We start from the raw sequence: 16,772 nt of genomic DNA on the forward strand, positions 1-16,772 counted from the left end.
ACAAAATCAGCTCAAATCAGTTGCAAGGTGGAAAATAGAAGTCAAATGAATGGCCGTTACTGTGATAGCACTAAGAAGCTCCCGTATGTTCAACATTTCCTCGTATTAAACAGAGGACAGTTCATATTTCCATACGAGCACGCTTGATTTACAGTAGGTGACGACACACATATGCTTTTTTGGGTCAGGATGAGCAGCGGGCTAATGTAAGGGGAGTTCATTGTCAAGCTTTACAGAATAATTGAACTGACACTTATGAGAAGCAATGTTCTTTTGAATGCATTACTTGGCAGATATTCAGGCTTTTGTCCCTTAAACTTTGCCAGCAAAAAAATGATGCCCTTTGAACAACAGGGAGAGGTGAAAATACGTAGTGAGAGAAAGAGCAAGTCTCCCCCCCAGTCCCTTTCACAGAACCTAATGGATTGTGAGCACTTAATGCATTAATCAATCAATATCTCTCACTGTACATCAACAACGCGACCAAGTTATGAATGACCTTTGGAACAAAAAAGGTACACTTTAATGCACACAAGATTGCTTCTAGGTTAGTAACTTGGGCCCGGTTTTTATCACGCATGATTACACCGTCACAAGGCAGAGGGCCATTAACTGTGCACTAAATATATACTGAGATTAGTTGCTATACAATTTGCACATTGATGTGCTGGAGGTAGAGAGAGACTGTAAGCTAGGTCGTAACACATTTATTCGCCTGCTCTTGATTATAACATATTCTTCAAGACACACACATTTAGAAATATTTTATAGGGGTTTACATCCAATTTCTCCATCATACCAAGGACATAAATGTATTTTTGCTTATTGTGCATTATGATCCTCTATGCAATACGTTGCCGGCTTGGTCACTAAGCAACATGTGAATCGCTCCGTCTTCCCCTCAGAAGCAATGAAAGGTAAGTATTTCTTTGTAGTGTGACTCAAGCACTTATTTAAAGATGGTTCCTATCTTTCAATAAAAGACGATGAAAAAGGAACTTTTAGTTGAGAGAGTGCATTAAAAGTACTGGGGTATATTCTAATGGTTGCCCATTGAGAGTCAGCTTCAGTGTTACACCGCCTTCAAAGTCTATTCACTTATCAGAGTCAATCAGACTTGCAGCAGTTTTGTATCGGCTGATAGTGAAACATGGAGAGAAAAATAACTTAAAGGATAATTGTTCCATTGTTATTTTAAGGTGCTATTATATATATTATTCTCATGAATACTTCCTTTGCACACTTGCAAGAGCTCATGGCTAGACTGTCTCTGAACTCATGGAGCAATCAGTTTTCATAATTTCTCATTAAATTATTCGATTCTTTAAAACTGATAAAAAAAGAATAAATATTCTCTTCTTGGGGCAAAACAGGACGACAGACAAAGCAGAAAAAAGGTTTCTTTCCTTCTCTATCTGTGTCTTTTTTTAATAGTGTGGATAAGAGAGCAGGACGGGAAGGATGGAGGACGGCGATGGTGGGATAATACAGGTTAGGAGGAGAGCGAGGTTGCGGTAATCATGATGGGGGGGCATGTTTGGGGGTCCCTTCCTGGTGGAGCGTGGAAGTGAAGCGTGGAGACAGAGTGGAACGGACAGGAGCTGACTGCAGAGAGCCGGAGAAAAGAGGAGCACAAACTAATGCTATTGTAGTCCATGCACAATGGCTCCTGCAAAAGTGACTGCAGAGGGCCCTTAAACAAAGACAGTTTTGCCGTTTGCTCTCCCCCACCCAATTAGATTATTTTGCCCGGTTTAACATGACAAAAACACGGCACATTGCTCCTAATTCCGCCATACCGGCCCCTGTGCCACCTCCAACCCAGTAAGCCTCTGAGCGCCGGCCTAACAACGACTTGTGACATGGATTCAAACACATCCACTGTGTTCTCCATTCTACATTTCACACACAAATATGTGCCCCGTCTCAGCTTTCCCAAGGGCTTGAAATATTCACCATATACACGAGAGGAGCTCATTTCCAGAGAAGCCCTCGGTCTTCACACACCGCTAATGTTGCTCATTTTCTCCTCTCTGCCCTTTTTCCACTGGAGAATACCTGGATTTCTTTTTTATGTCTCTATGCAACCAAACGTTGATGCTCAGAATATTCTTGTGGTAATATAAGATCATGTGCCAGAATACCTCAAAGTCACAATAAACAGGTAAAGTGCATATTTAAATGTTTGAGATGACTCTATCTGGTCATTTCAGATCACGCAGCCAGCACACACAGTATTTCTGGACAAACATCAATACATGCTTCCAAACCGGCTGTGCACATATATCATTACAATATTAACAACTTAAGAAAAAAAACAAAAACCATCTGCCTCCTGAGTGGAAACTGGAAAGTGTTTTTATAGCAGCACTTGGTCCAACATAGCCGACTAATGCAAAAAAAAGGAAAATGTCCTTCCCCCTTGACTGTGCAGCGCAGCTGAATTGACTCGATATGCTCTCCTGTATGCTTACTGAGCAAGCAGCATGAAAATTGACCTTTGCTTGCTTTCTAAACAGCGGATTATTCATCTTAATGCTTAAAATTGGTCAGGGTGGGGGCTTTTTTTCTGCTGTTTCCAACTCGTTTGCCTTCTCTGTTATTACTGTAATACATGTTTGGTTCTGTGGGAAAATAATATTTAGAAGAATATTCATGGGTCCAAAAATGAACATGCAAAAAAAAAGTATAAAAGGCATAAATACCGTTTCATATTCTGTAAACAAAAAGACCAAGCTTCATGTTGATTTACATAGAGAACTATTTTATCTGTACTTTACTATTTTCATTATGAAATTTCAACATGGGATAAATATGTTGAAACTTTTATTTCTTCAATATCCACGTCTGTGGATGCACGTCTTGCCAAACACAGGCAGCGCTGCAATAATTAAACAATATTGCTAGTACATAAAGAACATATGAAAGGGTTTGATTATGGGTCCAAACCTCAGATACCGCAGACAATAATGTTTTTGGTAATTAAATGAATTCATATTGTTGCACTAAAACCCTTTTGCCCTCTCCGTGGTCGCCGTGGTGGAACTATCTGTTCCGTGTGGATTTACAGTGTTAACGCCGGACTCCTCATTCGTTTTCCGTCACGTGAATATCATCCATCACGGCGCTCAGCCGAGCTCATTTGCTCCAAACGGACAGTAGGACGAACACATCCACAGCCGATTTATAAACCAGCAGCGACGGCAGACAAAGACAGACGGTGAGAGAGACACGCCTTCAGTCGGATCAGGACGGACGCATTTGTCACAAAACAAATACCTATGTTGTGATTGCATCTGGCTAAACAGAGTCAGAGTCTTCCCTCCGGATTTCTTTTCTAACAGTGTGTTGGCCGGATCGCTGGTCAGTCAAATCCTGTAGGAGATAAGCCCCGCCCCCCCACACCTGGAGGTGCGTCCCAATCAATAACAGCCTCCTGTCGACTACACGTGACGTGGTGTGAGGATCCCTGTCTGTGTGCTGATACCCGGCTACATGGGAGCCAAGGGGAAACTACCCAGAATCCCCCGTACCCTCCAAGTTCCCTCTAATGTCACACACCACCATCGCCGACGTGCGGTAGAGCCTCCCTCCCACTCATATTATCCCTTTGTGTTTTTCACCAAACTCATCCATTTCTCTTCATCCAGCCTCCTCTCACCCTCCTCAGGTGGTGAGTATACTGTCAAGCACGCCGTGAATCAATGACTGGTGCTCACGCCCACAGGTAAAGGTTAGAAAGGTTCACTATTGAATTATTTCTGCACTTCTCTCATTGCTGCCATCTGCCTGGCTGCTTTTAGTTGATGCGGTCGAGGCACTGGAGGGGACTCTGTTTCTCTTCTTGCTAATGCACTGAACATCGTGTATCCTCCATGTGTCCGTACGGGTTTTGTGCGAGGAGGTTTTTTTTCCTTCAAATGAAACGCGACGTGCATCCGCCCATTCATCATGATCGCATGTATACTCACACATCCACACACTAGCCTCGCTTATCTATCAGAGAGTGGATAATGAATCACAGCATCTGTGCTTTCAGACATTCTTTGTTTCATCTGCCTTTATTCTAATGGAGCCTTCGGAGTGTGAGGGCAACATGCTGCCGGATAGGGCATCCTTCACTCTCTGGTTTTGTTTTGCTGTCAGCGAGGCCTATCTTCTCTGCTGGACCCGGGGTGAACTCATCCATAGCACAGATCATGCCCTTTGATCCACCATCTCTCTCTGGGGGGCATAAACAGCCTTATTAAAAATAGCTAAATAAAACTTTCCAAGCCTCGACTCAATAGTTGCCAAACTTTTCCCCGTTTCTTCCTCTGATGCTGCCTATGGTCAAATTGAGCTGCCTAATTCTGACAGCGGGCAGCACTGTTCACCCGATATCAAAACACAGTAACAAATGAAGCAATTTAAGTGTTTAACAATTTATTGGTTGTAGTTCCTAGACTACCTGGCGTACACTTCAATCAATATCATAGATGAGAACATGCTGGATGGAAGATGATAATGCTGCCTCGGGCGGAGGTTCAAGTAAGGAGCAAAACTTATGAAGAAAAGAAAACGCCAGTGAGTTGCATTGTGTTGCGGGTGATTCTACGTTGTGGGAAATGTGCTGGAGCTTGCATACTTTGACGAAGACAATCAACCAAAGTGGGTTGGATGATGAGCGACAAACACAGCTGGCTCTTTGTAACTGTAATCACATTAAAAGAGTCAGTGGAGCCGTGTCCGTTACACTCGTGGAGAGTAAGTCTTCACAAAAAGCCTGGGCTGTATCTTGTAATAAGGAAAGTCAGACACATGCATTTCTCACTAACCTCCAACACTATAAGAGGAATGAATGTCGGACATGAAAACAAACCTAGTCCGATGCTCTGTCGAACACATCTCATGTAAACCCGTCATGGAAGCGTAGAAGCGATGTCATGCTTTTTTAAATTGACTCGTTTCTCCTTCAACCCATGTACCTGCATGGCAGTGACATGACTGCTGCTATAATTAGACCCATCACAACCATTATGTCTCTGTCACCTAATCTATTCTCCCTCCACCGGCTGAGTCTGTCTGCAACCACAGACTTCCCGCCCCTCAGCCCTGACTGACAGCGCCTGCAGAGGCTGTGGTCACTCCGTGTGAGTGACATGAGGGCTGGGGGGGCAGCAGGGCTATGCATTACCTCCTTCCACTGCCCTCGGATCCAGCACCTCGCCCCACCGATCGCCACCTCCGCTCCAATATCCAGCAGCAAAGCCTCAAGGCCTCAAAATAGAACTCATTAACACGTTTAGTAAGTACAAATGAGATGACTGTCTCCTGATGGACTGTCTATCTTTTGGATCAGCTTTCAAGGAGAGTGTGTGGTAATGACAAGAGAGAGGGGAAACCAATATTATAATGTGCCGCCAGTCTCCTCTGGAAATGGGCTTGATGACAGGGAGAGCCTCTCGCACCCACGCACGGCCTGGTTCTCAAAGCGGACACCTATGTGTGTGCTCGTTTACGGACATGCGACTTTGCAAAATAAAACTGGCGCATATTTACACCCACGTGACATAACACACGGGGGCATGAAACGTACGACGCACACAAAATATCCCAAAATACAGCATAAAAAAAGAGAGGCTACTGCTTTCAACTAGTCCTCATTGAATTTATCACTTTTATTATTGTCGCTTTCTGTCTATAAAACACTCATCATTCACATTCACGCTGCCCCTGTTCTCCTCTAAGCCAGATCTACTGGACAGGCTGGCACGACCAGCACCCAGACTTTACTCTCCTTTCAGCCTGGGGGCAAAGCTAGCCAGTATTTACAGAACGGGGTTCAGCCGGGTGGGGCAGTAAAAATCTGGACAGAAGACATTTTTATTCGCTGCCCATCCCAGAATAGCAGCGCAGCTTTCTGGTCAATTTGCTATTACAGGATGAGCCAGCAGAGGAATTCATACCGAGCTTGTCCATGAAGCAGAAGGCACGGGGAAAGACAAGACTTGTGTTAGTTAGAGCAGCATGATCATACGAATGCTGATACACAAGTGGAAAATCTATAAAGCCATCATTTTGCCTTTTTAATAAACGTCTCGTCTTTTGTAATATTTTTCAAAATGAAAAGTAATGTATTTATGAATTTCCTGGCACGTTTCTGTGAACAGCAAACAATTTCCTATGCTGCCTCAATGCCCTTCGGACAGGGATTAGAAGGCAGGCGACTGACGGAGGCCTGACTGAGCTGCGGGCCCTCTGGGGCCCTACTCATCCAGGCCTGCACAGCCCTCATCCTCATATCCACTCTGCATCACCAGGCCAATAACAGTCTTTATTAAAAGCGCATTGCAGCAGTGTCTGCACATACAACTTACTTTCAGATTGGCCATAATGTGGCATGTAGAAAGGGTCTTGTGGTTAGGGGCGACAATATCCTGTTTCTGGAAAGGTTTACTTTGCATTTTAACAAGCATAAATAAAGGAGGACATTCCAGAAATGGCTACCGTCTGCTTTGCTCTTGCCCGTGGGGAGCAAAAGCTCAGACTATGGCCATTGCATGCCATCAGAGCGTGGCCTGGCTCACCTCTGATTTTACCTGGCTTTAGCGGCTTTAACGTCGTCATTGGACATGCAGGGTATGATGGGCTATGATTGCTGGGGAGAGTAAAGCCCTGTTAATATGTTGCAAGAAAGCGGTTAGAAGCAGAGGATAAGACAAAGGGATGGAGGTATAGAATGCATTCGACGTTTGGAACCGATAGATTGGATGGCCACAACTCGCTGCAAGGTGTTCCGAAAATACGAGTGACTTTTTTCCATTTGCTTTATTAGTGGATTTTTGTCACAGCTCATTTTCCAGCCCGTTCAGAGCATCTCAAGAATTATGCATGAGGCAGAGAGGCAGGCAAGCGGGGAGGGAAGAAAAATGCCTCCGTCGTCAGGACAGGCCTTACTATGAGGTGTGTGACCCTGAATGCGTGCCCCTTTTAGCAAAACAAGCAATGGATCTCATTTTGGATACCGCTATTATGCAGTCATTTGTATGCATCCTTTGGTCTCATTTCCATTTAATAATGCACACAGCTCCCCCTGCCCAGTTTCTCAAACTGGTCATTAAAAGTAATGCTGATCTAAACTGGAGGTTTGAGTTCCACTTATAAGGATGTGGTGGACGAAACAACTGCAAAGTAGGACGACACCTCCCAGAGAACCGGGTCCGCTTTGCCCTTGAGTCCCCGGGCCTGTATGTCTACACCGACGGGGGGACAATGACTGGTGGCGGCCCAGGCGGCCCCATCCTTCTCCTTCCCAGCCTTCCTAGACTCACAGACAGGGATTTCCTCCCGCGATGAGAGCCAAGCCGTCACAGCCCAGCGATCAAGGGCCTGCCATCTGTGACTGAGGCAGATTTACAGCAGGAGCTAATCCACACTGTCAGCCACGTTTGTTCTCCATCGCTCCCTCCTCCATACGCACACAGATAAACACACACACATCCACCACCACTGGAAAAATACTAATATTTTACTCTCTCTCTCACACACACACACACACACACACACACACACATGCAACAAAGCAAACATTTCTTGCAGAAGGGCATCCACCCTTCAGTGCAATTTAACTTTGCCCTTTTTAAAGGCATGATCTCATTCTGTTCTGCGCTCAAAAAATAACTTTAGTCGATTAAATGCTAAGAAATGAGAAACCTCAATGTGTCATTGAGTTATATGCCCTGGTGAACATCATTCATACGGAATAGGGTCATCACACGCCCAAGTGTCACACTAGCTCTACACATAAGCTCCCCAAATTTGTTTCCCCCCCGACTCCTCCATGCATCCGGTCCTCACTATTTCTCATATTTTCCATATAGCCGTCCCCCTCACACGACCTGCTTCACGTTGTCAGCAGTCACCATTAACCCATACACCTGACATCAGCGTGACACTCGGTTTTACCTTTTCTCTGTAGCCATTAAACCTAAAATATAGTTTGTGCTCACGCTGTCAAACCAGCTGTCCTCACAAGCGAACGCTTCATGGGAGTTTGGAATATTTCCCTCCTCTGTCACATCCACAGCACGTCTCTCTTTTTGGTGTCTACCTGCCGCCTGGTAATGAGCTGCTATGCTTAAAACCAGAGGACTGGCGCTGGTGCAGACTTGGTTCAAGCGAGTGCTAAAGTTAAATCGGTGATCTCTGCACACTGGGGCAGCTGTGTGTGTCCCCCCCGTGGCCTCCTTTGTTTCCCCACAGATAAAGGGTTAAAGAAGACAAATGGAGGCGGGGCCGAGCAGCAACATGCTTAAGCAGCACATTTTCAGTCCGAGTAAGAATTAAAACAATGCAACCCTTTTATCCCCAGTGTTAGTCTAATTGGAGAGAAACCTGGTTTCTGCTGCCCTTGCTCTCCTCGGACATCCAGCCCAGAGAAACCATGTGGCACCGGGTCCCCACAGTCCGCTACATCCTCATCAGGGTCATTAATATGCAACGTTGGAAAGAGTAAAACACACGTGAGCTGGCCTCGTTTCATTCTGTTGCTATCATAGAAAAGTAACTGATTATAGGTGTGAGCTTTTTTTTTGGGGGGGGGGGGGGGGGGGGGGGTATGTTTTGTAAAAATCCCAGGCAGGTTACAAGCCCGGCACCGAAGCACTCCCAGGATCACAGAACTGCAGCAGGCCAGGGAATTACTGTCTAGGTGACCCAGAAATCCAGGGGCAACTTTGTTTTAACAAGCCAGGCAACGTTCCACCACTTTAGCAACTATGCGTCGACCACAAAAAGAGCCCCGTGCCACAGAAGAGCGAGCGGAGAGGAAATTAAATATTACACTGGGAGGGAATGGTTCAGCCCTCGCGGAGGGGTGCGGCTCGGAGGTGGAACATCTGGGGCGTGAAATAGCAGAAATGAGAGTTGTAGAGTCACCTATACTAGCGTTCATGATGAAGAGGTACGACGATTATCGAAGAGCCTTTCCTTTTTCTGTTTCTTTTACACAAAAGAAGCAAATGGAGATATTTTTGGATTGAAAGCAATGGATATGATCTTCATAATAACGGGTCGTAATCAGTGATCCTGTTTTTGTAGCATTTCTGCAGCAGTCGGTCGTTATCACAGGCATCAAAGTGGTTAGCTAGCACTAATATTCACGGGAGAAAACAGACTCTTTGGTCCGGGAACTCACTGACCGTTTCTTCTACAGATGCTCGCCATATATCTTATAACACAAACACTTTGTTAGAATCGTGCTATATTAATAAAGTGGTTATAAAAGAGCAGAATGAAGGCTCATCATTTGTGAAAAAAAAATGAATAAATACATTTTGTTAGATTCTTGTGGTCTGCTCAAGTAAGTGAGGGTTATTGTAATGTGATGACGCTCTGCAGTGTGTGTGTGTGTGTGTGTGTGTGTGTGTGTGATGATACTACCCACACACAGCTCCACTGCGGGGGCCTCATTACCTAACCTAAAGCTTGGTTCCCCTCACCCTGGCACAAACATGGGCATCCATTACATCAAAGGTTAAAAGAGAAAAAGGGAGGTTCATAACTCCGACACATACATTCATTTGCAAAGAGCACAACAACTCCTCCTGTCTGCCACGCAAAAAAATACACTCCCAACCCGAAACCTTTTAACCCAAATGGCCCTTCCTCTTGCCTTTGTATGTTGGCCTGTCCACTGCTCTGTAGTCATTAACATATTTGGAGTGCAGCGAGCAGAAAGCTTAATTGTCCCTAATTGCTCAGCTAAATATGTTCTCTAATGATTTGCTTCAGATCTGTGACTGCCTTTTGCGCAATTTCCCGGCCGCTGGCTTCATTATCCCTGCCTCCTTGGAACAAAGCATCTTCACAGGCTGGCCTCCCCCCCCCCCCCCCCCCCCTGCATAACACAGACAGCGAGTGTGTGTGCATGGGAAGTAATGGTTCCCTCTTGGAGGGACACACAATGGAGGCCCTTTGTCAGAGCACAGAAGTTAAAGCGATTGGAAAACCAAATCTCTGCGAAAGAAAGAGTGTTAATTGACCCAAGCTCACTCTTTCTAATCAGTCCATAATAAATGAGCCGCCGAGGCACTTTGTTTCAGTCACGCTACTGCTGTTGGAGCTGTGTTCCTGTTGTTGTTGCAGCTGCTGCTTGTTGTTCAGCTCCTCCTCCTCTGGCCTTAGAGCTGTCTCAATATGTCTCTGATGGCTGGGAAGGACAGCTCCCACTAACGGGGTTCTCTGCTTCTACCGCTGAAGGCAGGGGACTGATATGGACCTTAAATTATATCATTAATAATACATTTGAAAAATTAAGTTGTATGAATCAATTTAAGAGACTCAAGTCACGGGAATGTTGTCCAATTGTCGACGAAGAAAGTCTACTTAGTGCTAATGTACAGCCTATGTTGAAATACTGTAGTAATGTATATTAGAGTTGAACACTTCTGTATCACAAAAAACAACCCCACTGATATGAGAGCTAAAGAGAGTGTGTCCATTATGAAAACGCAGGCCTATACAGTGTGGATGTGTGTTTCAGAGCAGCAGACATAGAGAGATCAAGGCAGACTGCAAACAATGAGTGAAAAAGGGGCCACGGGGGCTGGTTCTGACCTGTATCTGAAGAAGAGCATTTGCGAATGGTGAAGATGGAGCTCAGGTCCTCGTCGTCCTCCGGCAGGCCCTTCTGCAGGCGCTGAAGCTTCCTGAGGCTCTCGCTGCGCTGGTGCTTCATGGAGCGCACGTGCTGGATCAGGTTGAGCTTGGCCTTGGTCGAGTAGTTACACAGCACACAATGGTAGTAGCAGGCATCACCCTCCACCGCGTTTTCGTGCTGCTGCAGGTGCTGTGGGAGGGAATGGAGAGAGAGAGAGAGGAAGGAACATGACAAAGGAGAGAGAGAGAGAGAAGGGGGAAAGAGAGAGAACGAGGTTATTGGAGATGGCAGATAGCTGGCGAGGCACCACTGACTCACTTTCACTCAAACAGTTGGCAAATGAACAAATCAATTCCCAATCACAGCCCTGTTGTTTAACATCTAGACCTCTTCCACTTCAGGACAACTGTTTGGACTGCGCACTTTATCTGCGTGAGTGTCTGTATCAATGGGCTAACAGGACAGGAGAGGCCTGGGAGGCACGCAAGTCTCACAGGCCCGGGGGCAGCCAGGAACCGCATCAGCCACCCTTCAGAAGCCGCGGGTCTACAGTCTCACCAGACGGAAGGGAGCATTGATCCCCTTCACTCAACAGAAGCCTCCCGTCTCTGAAAAGGAAACTCCAAACATCTGCTTGTTTCACGCATGGGATACTAAATATTGATCACGGCGAGTTAAATCCCCGCTCTCTCGCCGAGCAAGAGAGGCAAAGTAGAGCCGGTGGTGAGGCGGGAGGGGGATTTAGTACGCTCCGAGAGGAACTGGAACATTCCACAACAGGAGGACAACCTTTAGAGGACGGGGGGAATCAGCACTAGTATTGACCTGTCAACCCAAGCACTTCCTCCAAGACTGGACAGTGGGGCCTGGTCCGGGGCCTTCAGCTCATCCCACGCACTGGAACAACATGGCTGACGCCCCCGCGGTGACGCCATACCACCGCAACCGCGTGTCACACCGCAGCGCTCCAGTCTAATTACCTCCTGCACGGCTCAATCAATGATGCAAGGCCGACACAATATGGCTGGGCCTGGTGTGAGCATCACAGATATTGACCACCGTCCTGAAGCATCACACTGCTTGTTTTCTGCATGTTTACAATCAAAGCCCCAGACCCAGTGTGGCCACTTGTGTCCTGCCCGGCTCCGAATACCAAACTCCGGCCGCTCGCTGTGGATTTCTGTGGCTGCAATCAATGCCAATCACCAGAAAGTGTTCATCTTGTTTTTCAGCGCCCGTGTCTCCTGACAGAACCAACACATTTTACTGGATATTGAAATCTGCAAAAATATTTTGCATGAGCTTTCCGTACATACGTGTGAATGGAACAATATACTGGGACTTAATGAATAACATCTGCCATTTCTAAGCAGGTAAGATCCCCTGATGAACCTGCTGTAAGAAGAAGCTAATGACTTAAATCATTAACAGTGCTGAAAGCTTGTGATTAAAGTTGATCAGATTTTATTACCAATTCTGCACTTAAAGAGAATACACCCGTGTTCATTTCCACCATTACAACATCGCGCTCACGCTAACACAAAGGTTCAGAAAACCCAACCATCCATCAAAGAGAAACTGAACAATCCTCTCTGCACCGGATTGCCTGTTTGGCTGGAAAACGTAAAAGCAATTGGAACATTAGACATTTAACCACATTACATGTGAATCAGGTGTTGACAGGCTGGCGGGAAAAAAAAGTCATAACAATATTATGCTGCCCTAAAATGCTCTTGTCCCTTTCTCCTAATGCTTAATTTTCTGGCAATATTGTAATATTGCTATGGGGTTTTCTGGGCTATTGTGTTTCATTCTCTTTGGTTTCATATTTCTCACTTCTACACCTAAAATGTGCATTAAGACACCGCTTCCAGGAAAAGGAATAGGAGTTTTTCCCCCCCTCTCTCCTTTTTGTGAGCCCCACAGCTCGGCGTAATAGAGTTATTAGGTGATTGTAAAAGGCTCTGTGTCTCTGTGTGCTCTCCTTTCTCGCCTCATTTTCAGAAATCCATGATGTCATGAGTAGGTGTTGCTGGATATTGTGGGAGCCCTCCTCCTTTTCCTCTGTGCACAAATATTGCATCAGAACCAAGGTAGAGAGAAACCTGAGAGCCAGATTCAGTTATAGATAACACCAAATCCATCATGCAAACTGCTTTTACTCATAGCAGATGTCTTGAATTAAAAAAGAAAAAGAGAGAGCTCTTGCCGAAAGTGACTCAAGGCTCCAAAAAAAGAAGACAAGTTTTTAAAAAAATGACGGCACCTGACCGAAACTTCAAAGCTAGTCCCAGGAGGTCGAAAAAAAAAATCCTGGGAGTTTATAGTTTCCCATAAAAAGCCCAGGGTTTATATAGGAGTGAACCTGAGACCGCCTGCCCCTGAATCCACCATAATTCACTATAAACCTGACTGGCCAGGAAGATGGCCTCAACAGAGCCAAAAATGTTCCTGCCCCGGTGCTTGTAGCTCTGTCTGCCGTGTCAAACGGTTACACCTGTGAACCGCCACTTTCACCATCTCTGCACTGGCCGTGACCCACGCAGTCTGGGGCATTTCAGAGTCAGCGAATGAGGTAAGAGATCAAACCGACGAGTGATCAGTGAGGTGGCCCCTGCTCATTCTGTATTCCAGGGACGACTCAGGCAAAAAAAAAGAGATCCCATAGTGTCTGGGAGAACAGCACAGGCCCATGAGTGCAAAACCCCTCTGATCATCACAAGCACCAACTCTGTCCAACGTGGATTCTCACTGGATTCCATAGAATTATCCACAGGATCATAGCTGAGAGCAGAAACACAGTGCCTTCTCCCTTACATGCATAAACACTTTGAATGTGAAACATAATAATGCACGAGACATGGCCTACGTCTGTTTCCTATGAACCTGCAATGAAGCCCCTCGTTGATAAATCACCTCCAACTGGAGTGCAGGAATTTGGCGGCTTAATGAAAAAGTCATGTTGAGCTGGGAGGAGCTGGTCAGCCCGGCTCCGGGGTTTCTGAGCGCCCTATCGAGGCCCCGACAGGAGGGGAGCTGTGGAGCATGATGGGGCTGGCTGGGTCACTGGCATGGATTCAATACCACTGAACTGTCTGGGAATTTACAGCAGTCATATAGGAGATTCAGCTGAGCAAGTACAAATGTGTGACCGCCTAGAGTGATGCCGCGATGTGCTCGACAGCGATTGGGCTGAGAGATGCTGCGTGTGTGCGAATGTACTGCATTGTGGTCTGCTTTAACAGATAAGATCAATAGGTGCAAATATGAGTCATATTTGTGTAATACTGCAGTGGACCTGCTACAGTACTGAGGCCTCTTAGATTACCTTGAATCTTACATTTAAAAAGATTAATCACATACAACATTAGAGATCACCTTCAATCTGAAGTGGGTTTTTTTCCAAGGCCCAAGCTTGGTTTTATACTGTGGTGATTTTCATAGTTTCAAAATGCAATCACGGGTTTTCAAGCCTCTCTCTTCCGTGGAGCACCTTATCTCTTTCTGTGGAGGCTGAAGCAGTGCTCTGTGCTTTTTCAGGTAAAGAGGGACAGGGGCGGTGTGGGCACAACCCCATCCTCTCTCGCACAACTCCACCGGTGCACCTTGCCCTCTGAGTGGGCAATACGTGCCAGTATCAGTTTCACCACCCACCCAGCGCGCCGCATACATCTGCATTTCCATCCACTTAAATGCAAAGTAAAAGTGCACCTTTAACACAAAACAGTGTGGTTGCTGAGAGAGAGGGAGTCCAACTCACACAAGATAGAGGTGGGTATTACTGGAAGGGTGGAAAGGGAGACAGAGAGCCGGTAATTCCAAAGAATAGCTCCCAGCGGAGCCGTATAATACAGCGTGTTCACGCAACAAACACATACAATGATATAGACAAAAGTACATCACAAACGTACACACAAACGTGCACAGGCCGACTCCCGCATACACGGCCTTACCATTACGATCATGCCCTAATTTCCACCATTAAATTTGGCAGTGCTGTTAATGCAAAATTAATGCATTAAAACAGATGACTATCTGTGAGCTAAATAGCTATCAATTCTAAGAGAGCTGCCAAATTCCCTCTGTGAGAGCCTGTGAGTATCAGCCTGGATGCTGCTTTGTCTATTCTCACCACTAAAAGCTGGTGTGTCTCAGTGTGGGAGGCTTACATGGGGTTAGAAAACAGCAATTCACACCTGACGCCATGCAACGCACTGCAATAGTGCAGACCTGTCTCCTCATAGGAATGACGGGCTGAGCCTCTAAAATCACAGAGGAAGGAGATTTCCTTATCACCCGGGGGGGAAATGTACAAACTAGTTCTTGGCTTGAAACGTGTTAGAATAAGTCAAGCAGCACCTTTGTTATTCAAACATAGTGATGTCATGGCAGCAATTATAACCGGTGAGGTAACTGCATTCATTCTAAAAGGGAGACAATGTAACGTGCCTGTTGGGTTGAAACACACTGTGACCAAACAGAGAAGAGAACACCTTTGTGATTATGAAACTGTGGCTATGAAACTGATCAATATCATCTGACGTACATATACAGGTACTTGTGTTTTCATCTTTATTTATGTCGTAATATCGTGATACGTATCGTATCGTGACCAAAGTATCGTGATACGTATCGTATCGTGAGGTTCTTGCCAATACTCACCCCTAATATATATATATTTATTTAGTTGAATGAATTGAATTAAGTTTGGGGTTGGGGGTCTAGACTATGAGAACATGTTTGATGTAACGTCCCCCTTCCTTCCCAGCAGCAGGCTTGGTCGGGTTGGGGACTCTGCTCTCATAACTCTGCACTCTGGGATTCCCCTGGAACGTAAGCAGGTTATTTAGGAAAACAAAGCCGAGTGACTGGAGTCAGCGAGTGCTCGCAGTTCGGTCTGTGTTTCTCTCCCGTCTGCCGGCAGCACGAACAACAGCTCCAACCACAGAGGCCCCACTGGGTGCCAAGTGCGGTGGCTGCTTTGAATTAGCCACTGCAAGCTGCAACATGCCTAAAAGTTAGGTTGTGGATTAGGAGTGGGGGCCGTGTTTTCCAGGCTCACACTGCTTACCTACTGTACTGCTTCCTGAACCACCTCCCCCCTCCTTCCTTTCTTCTCCTTTACTCTTTTCTAATCCCTGCCACCCCTCCACCGCATCCTGCCCTCCGTCTCGAACCCCATAATGCCTTGCTTTGCCGTAGAAATGATCCATCACTACCAGGGAATAAAAAACATGCTACGTATTTGTCTCTGGTACGGGGTGGAGAAACAAAACGGACCTCTGTGTCGGAAGGGGGGTAAAGATGGATCGCTGTAGGCGTCCTTGGAGAGGATGACTTAACATGGGCCTCTGAACCAAAGTAGCTGGGGAGGGGGTCAGAGACACTTAAAGACAATACTGCTACCGGTGCTCCACGCCCACCACTCTTAGTTACTTTAACATTAAATAAAGCAATAATTATTGAATTCCGTTTGAATGAGTAAGATGCTAGAAAGTAAACAATGGGAACATAATTGCAGAGGGAAGGCAATCAATGCAGGCAGTCATTTGGGCCATGTTGATTGTGTAGGCTGCTGTATGTGCTCAGTGTGTGTGTGTGTGTGTGTGTGTGTGTGTAAGTGTGTGCACGTTTGAGTAGCCGTTGCAAATCTAAGGTGAGCTGAGGGGAGTATGTGCTGTGACAAGGAGCTGAGTAATACACTCGCACATACATGAGCACAAAACAAGAGCTGGGTAATCCCTCCTTCAATAATGACCCAGGGCTCGAAAACAATAGTTCTCAATCAGCTGATCAATGTGTCCACATAATTCATGTGCGAGTCACCGTCTCTGAAAGGGGAAGAGGAGGAGGAGAAGCAAGCGGGTGGTGAAGAGATCAATGCCCTGTGTGGTGATAACGAGCCTGGGCCTATGCCCACAGGAGCCCAACGCCGGCGTCCAGGGTCTCTCTCATTAAGAACATTTGGATAAGCATGGCTATACATACATAATGTGCACTTCTAATCGGAGTCAGATAAACACCCACCCCCCCTCGTCTTAATGAGCTCGGTCCTGCTATTGTGACACGGCGATGACTCCAAAACAGGCAAGAAATGATGTCAATACACAAATGGAGGAGAGAGAGAGAG

General features: G+C 46.1%; 1 protein-coding gene across 5 annotated transcripts in view; it reads right to left on the reverse strand.

Moving 5' to 3' along the window:
- The window catches only part of zfhx3b (zinc finger homeobox 3b), a 141,313-nt gene that overhangs the window by 45,204 nt on the left and 79,337 nt on the right, over positions 1-16,772 (reverse strand). For all 5 annotated transcript variants that reach the window (XM_084013669.1, XM_084013670.1, XM_084013666.1 and 2 more), the window contains exon 5: positions 10,600-10,831. In XM_084013669.1, coding sequence (XP_083869795.1) covers positions 10,600-10,831 — 232 coding nt within the window. The remainder of the gene's footprint in view (positions 1-10,599; positions 10,832-16,772) is intronic.

The sequence above is a fragment of the Eutrigla gurnardus genome (genome assembly GCF_963514095.1).
Source record: "Eutrigla gurnardus genome assembly, chromosome: 1".
In the NCBI taxonomy this organism is placed as follows: Eukaryota; Metazoa; Chordata; class Actinopteri; order Perciformes; family Triglidae; genus Eutrigla; species Eutrigla gurnardus.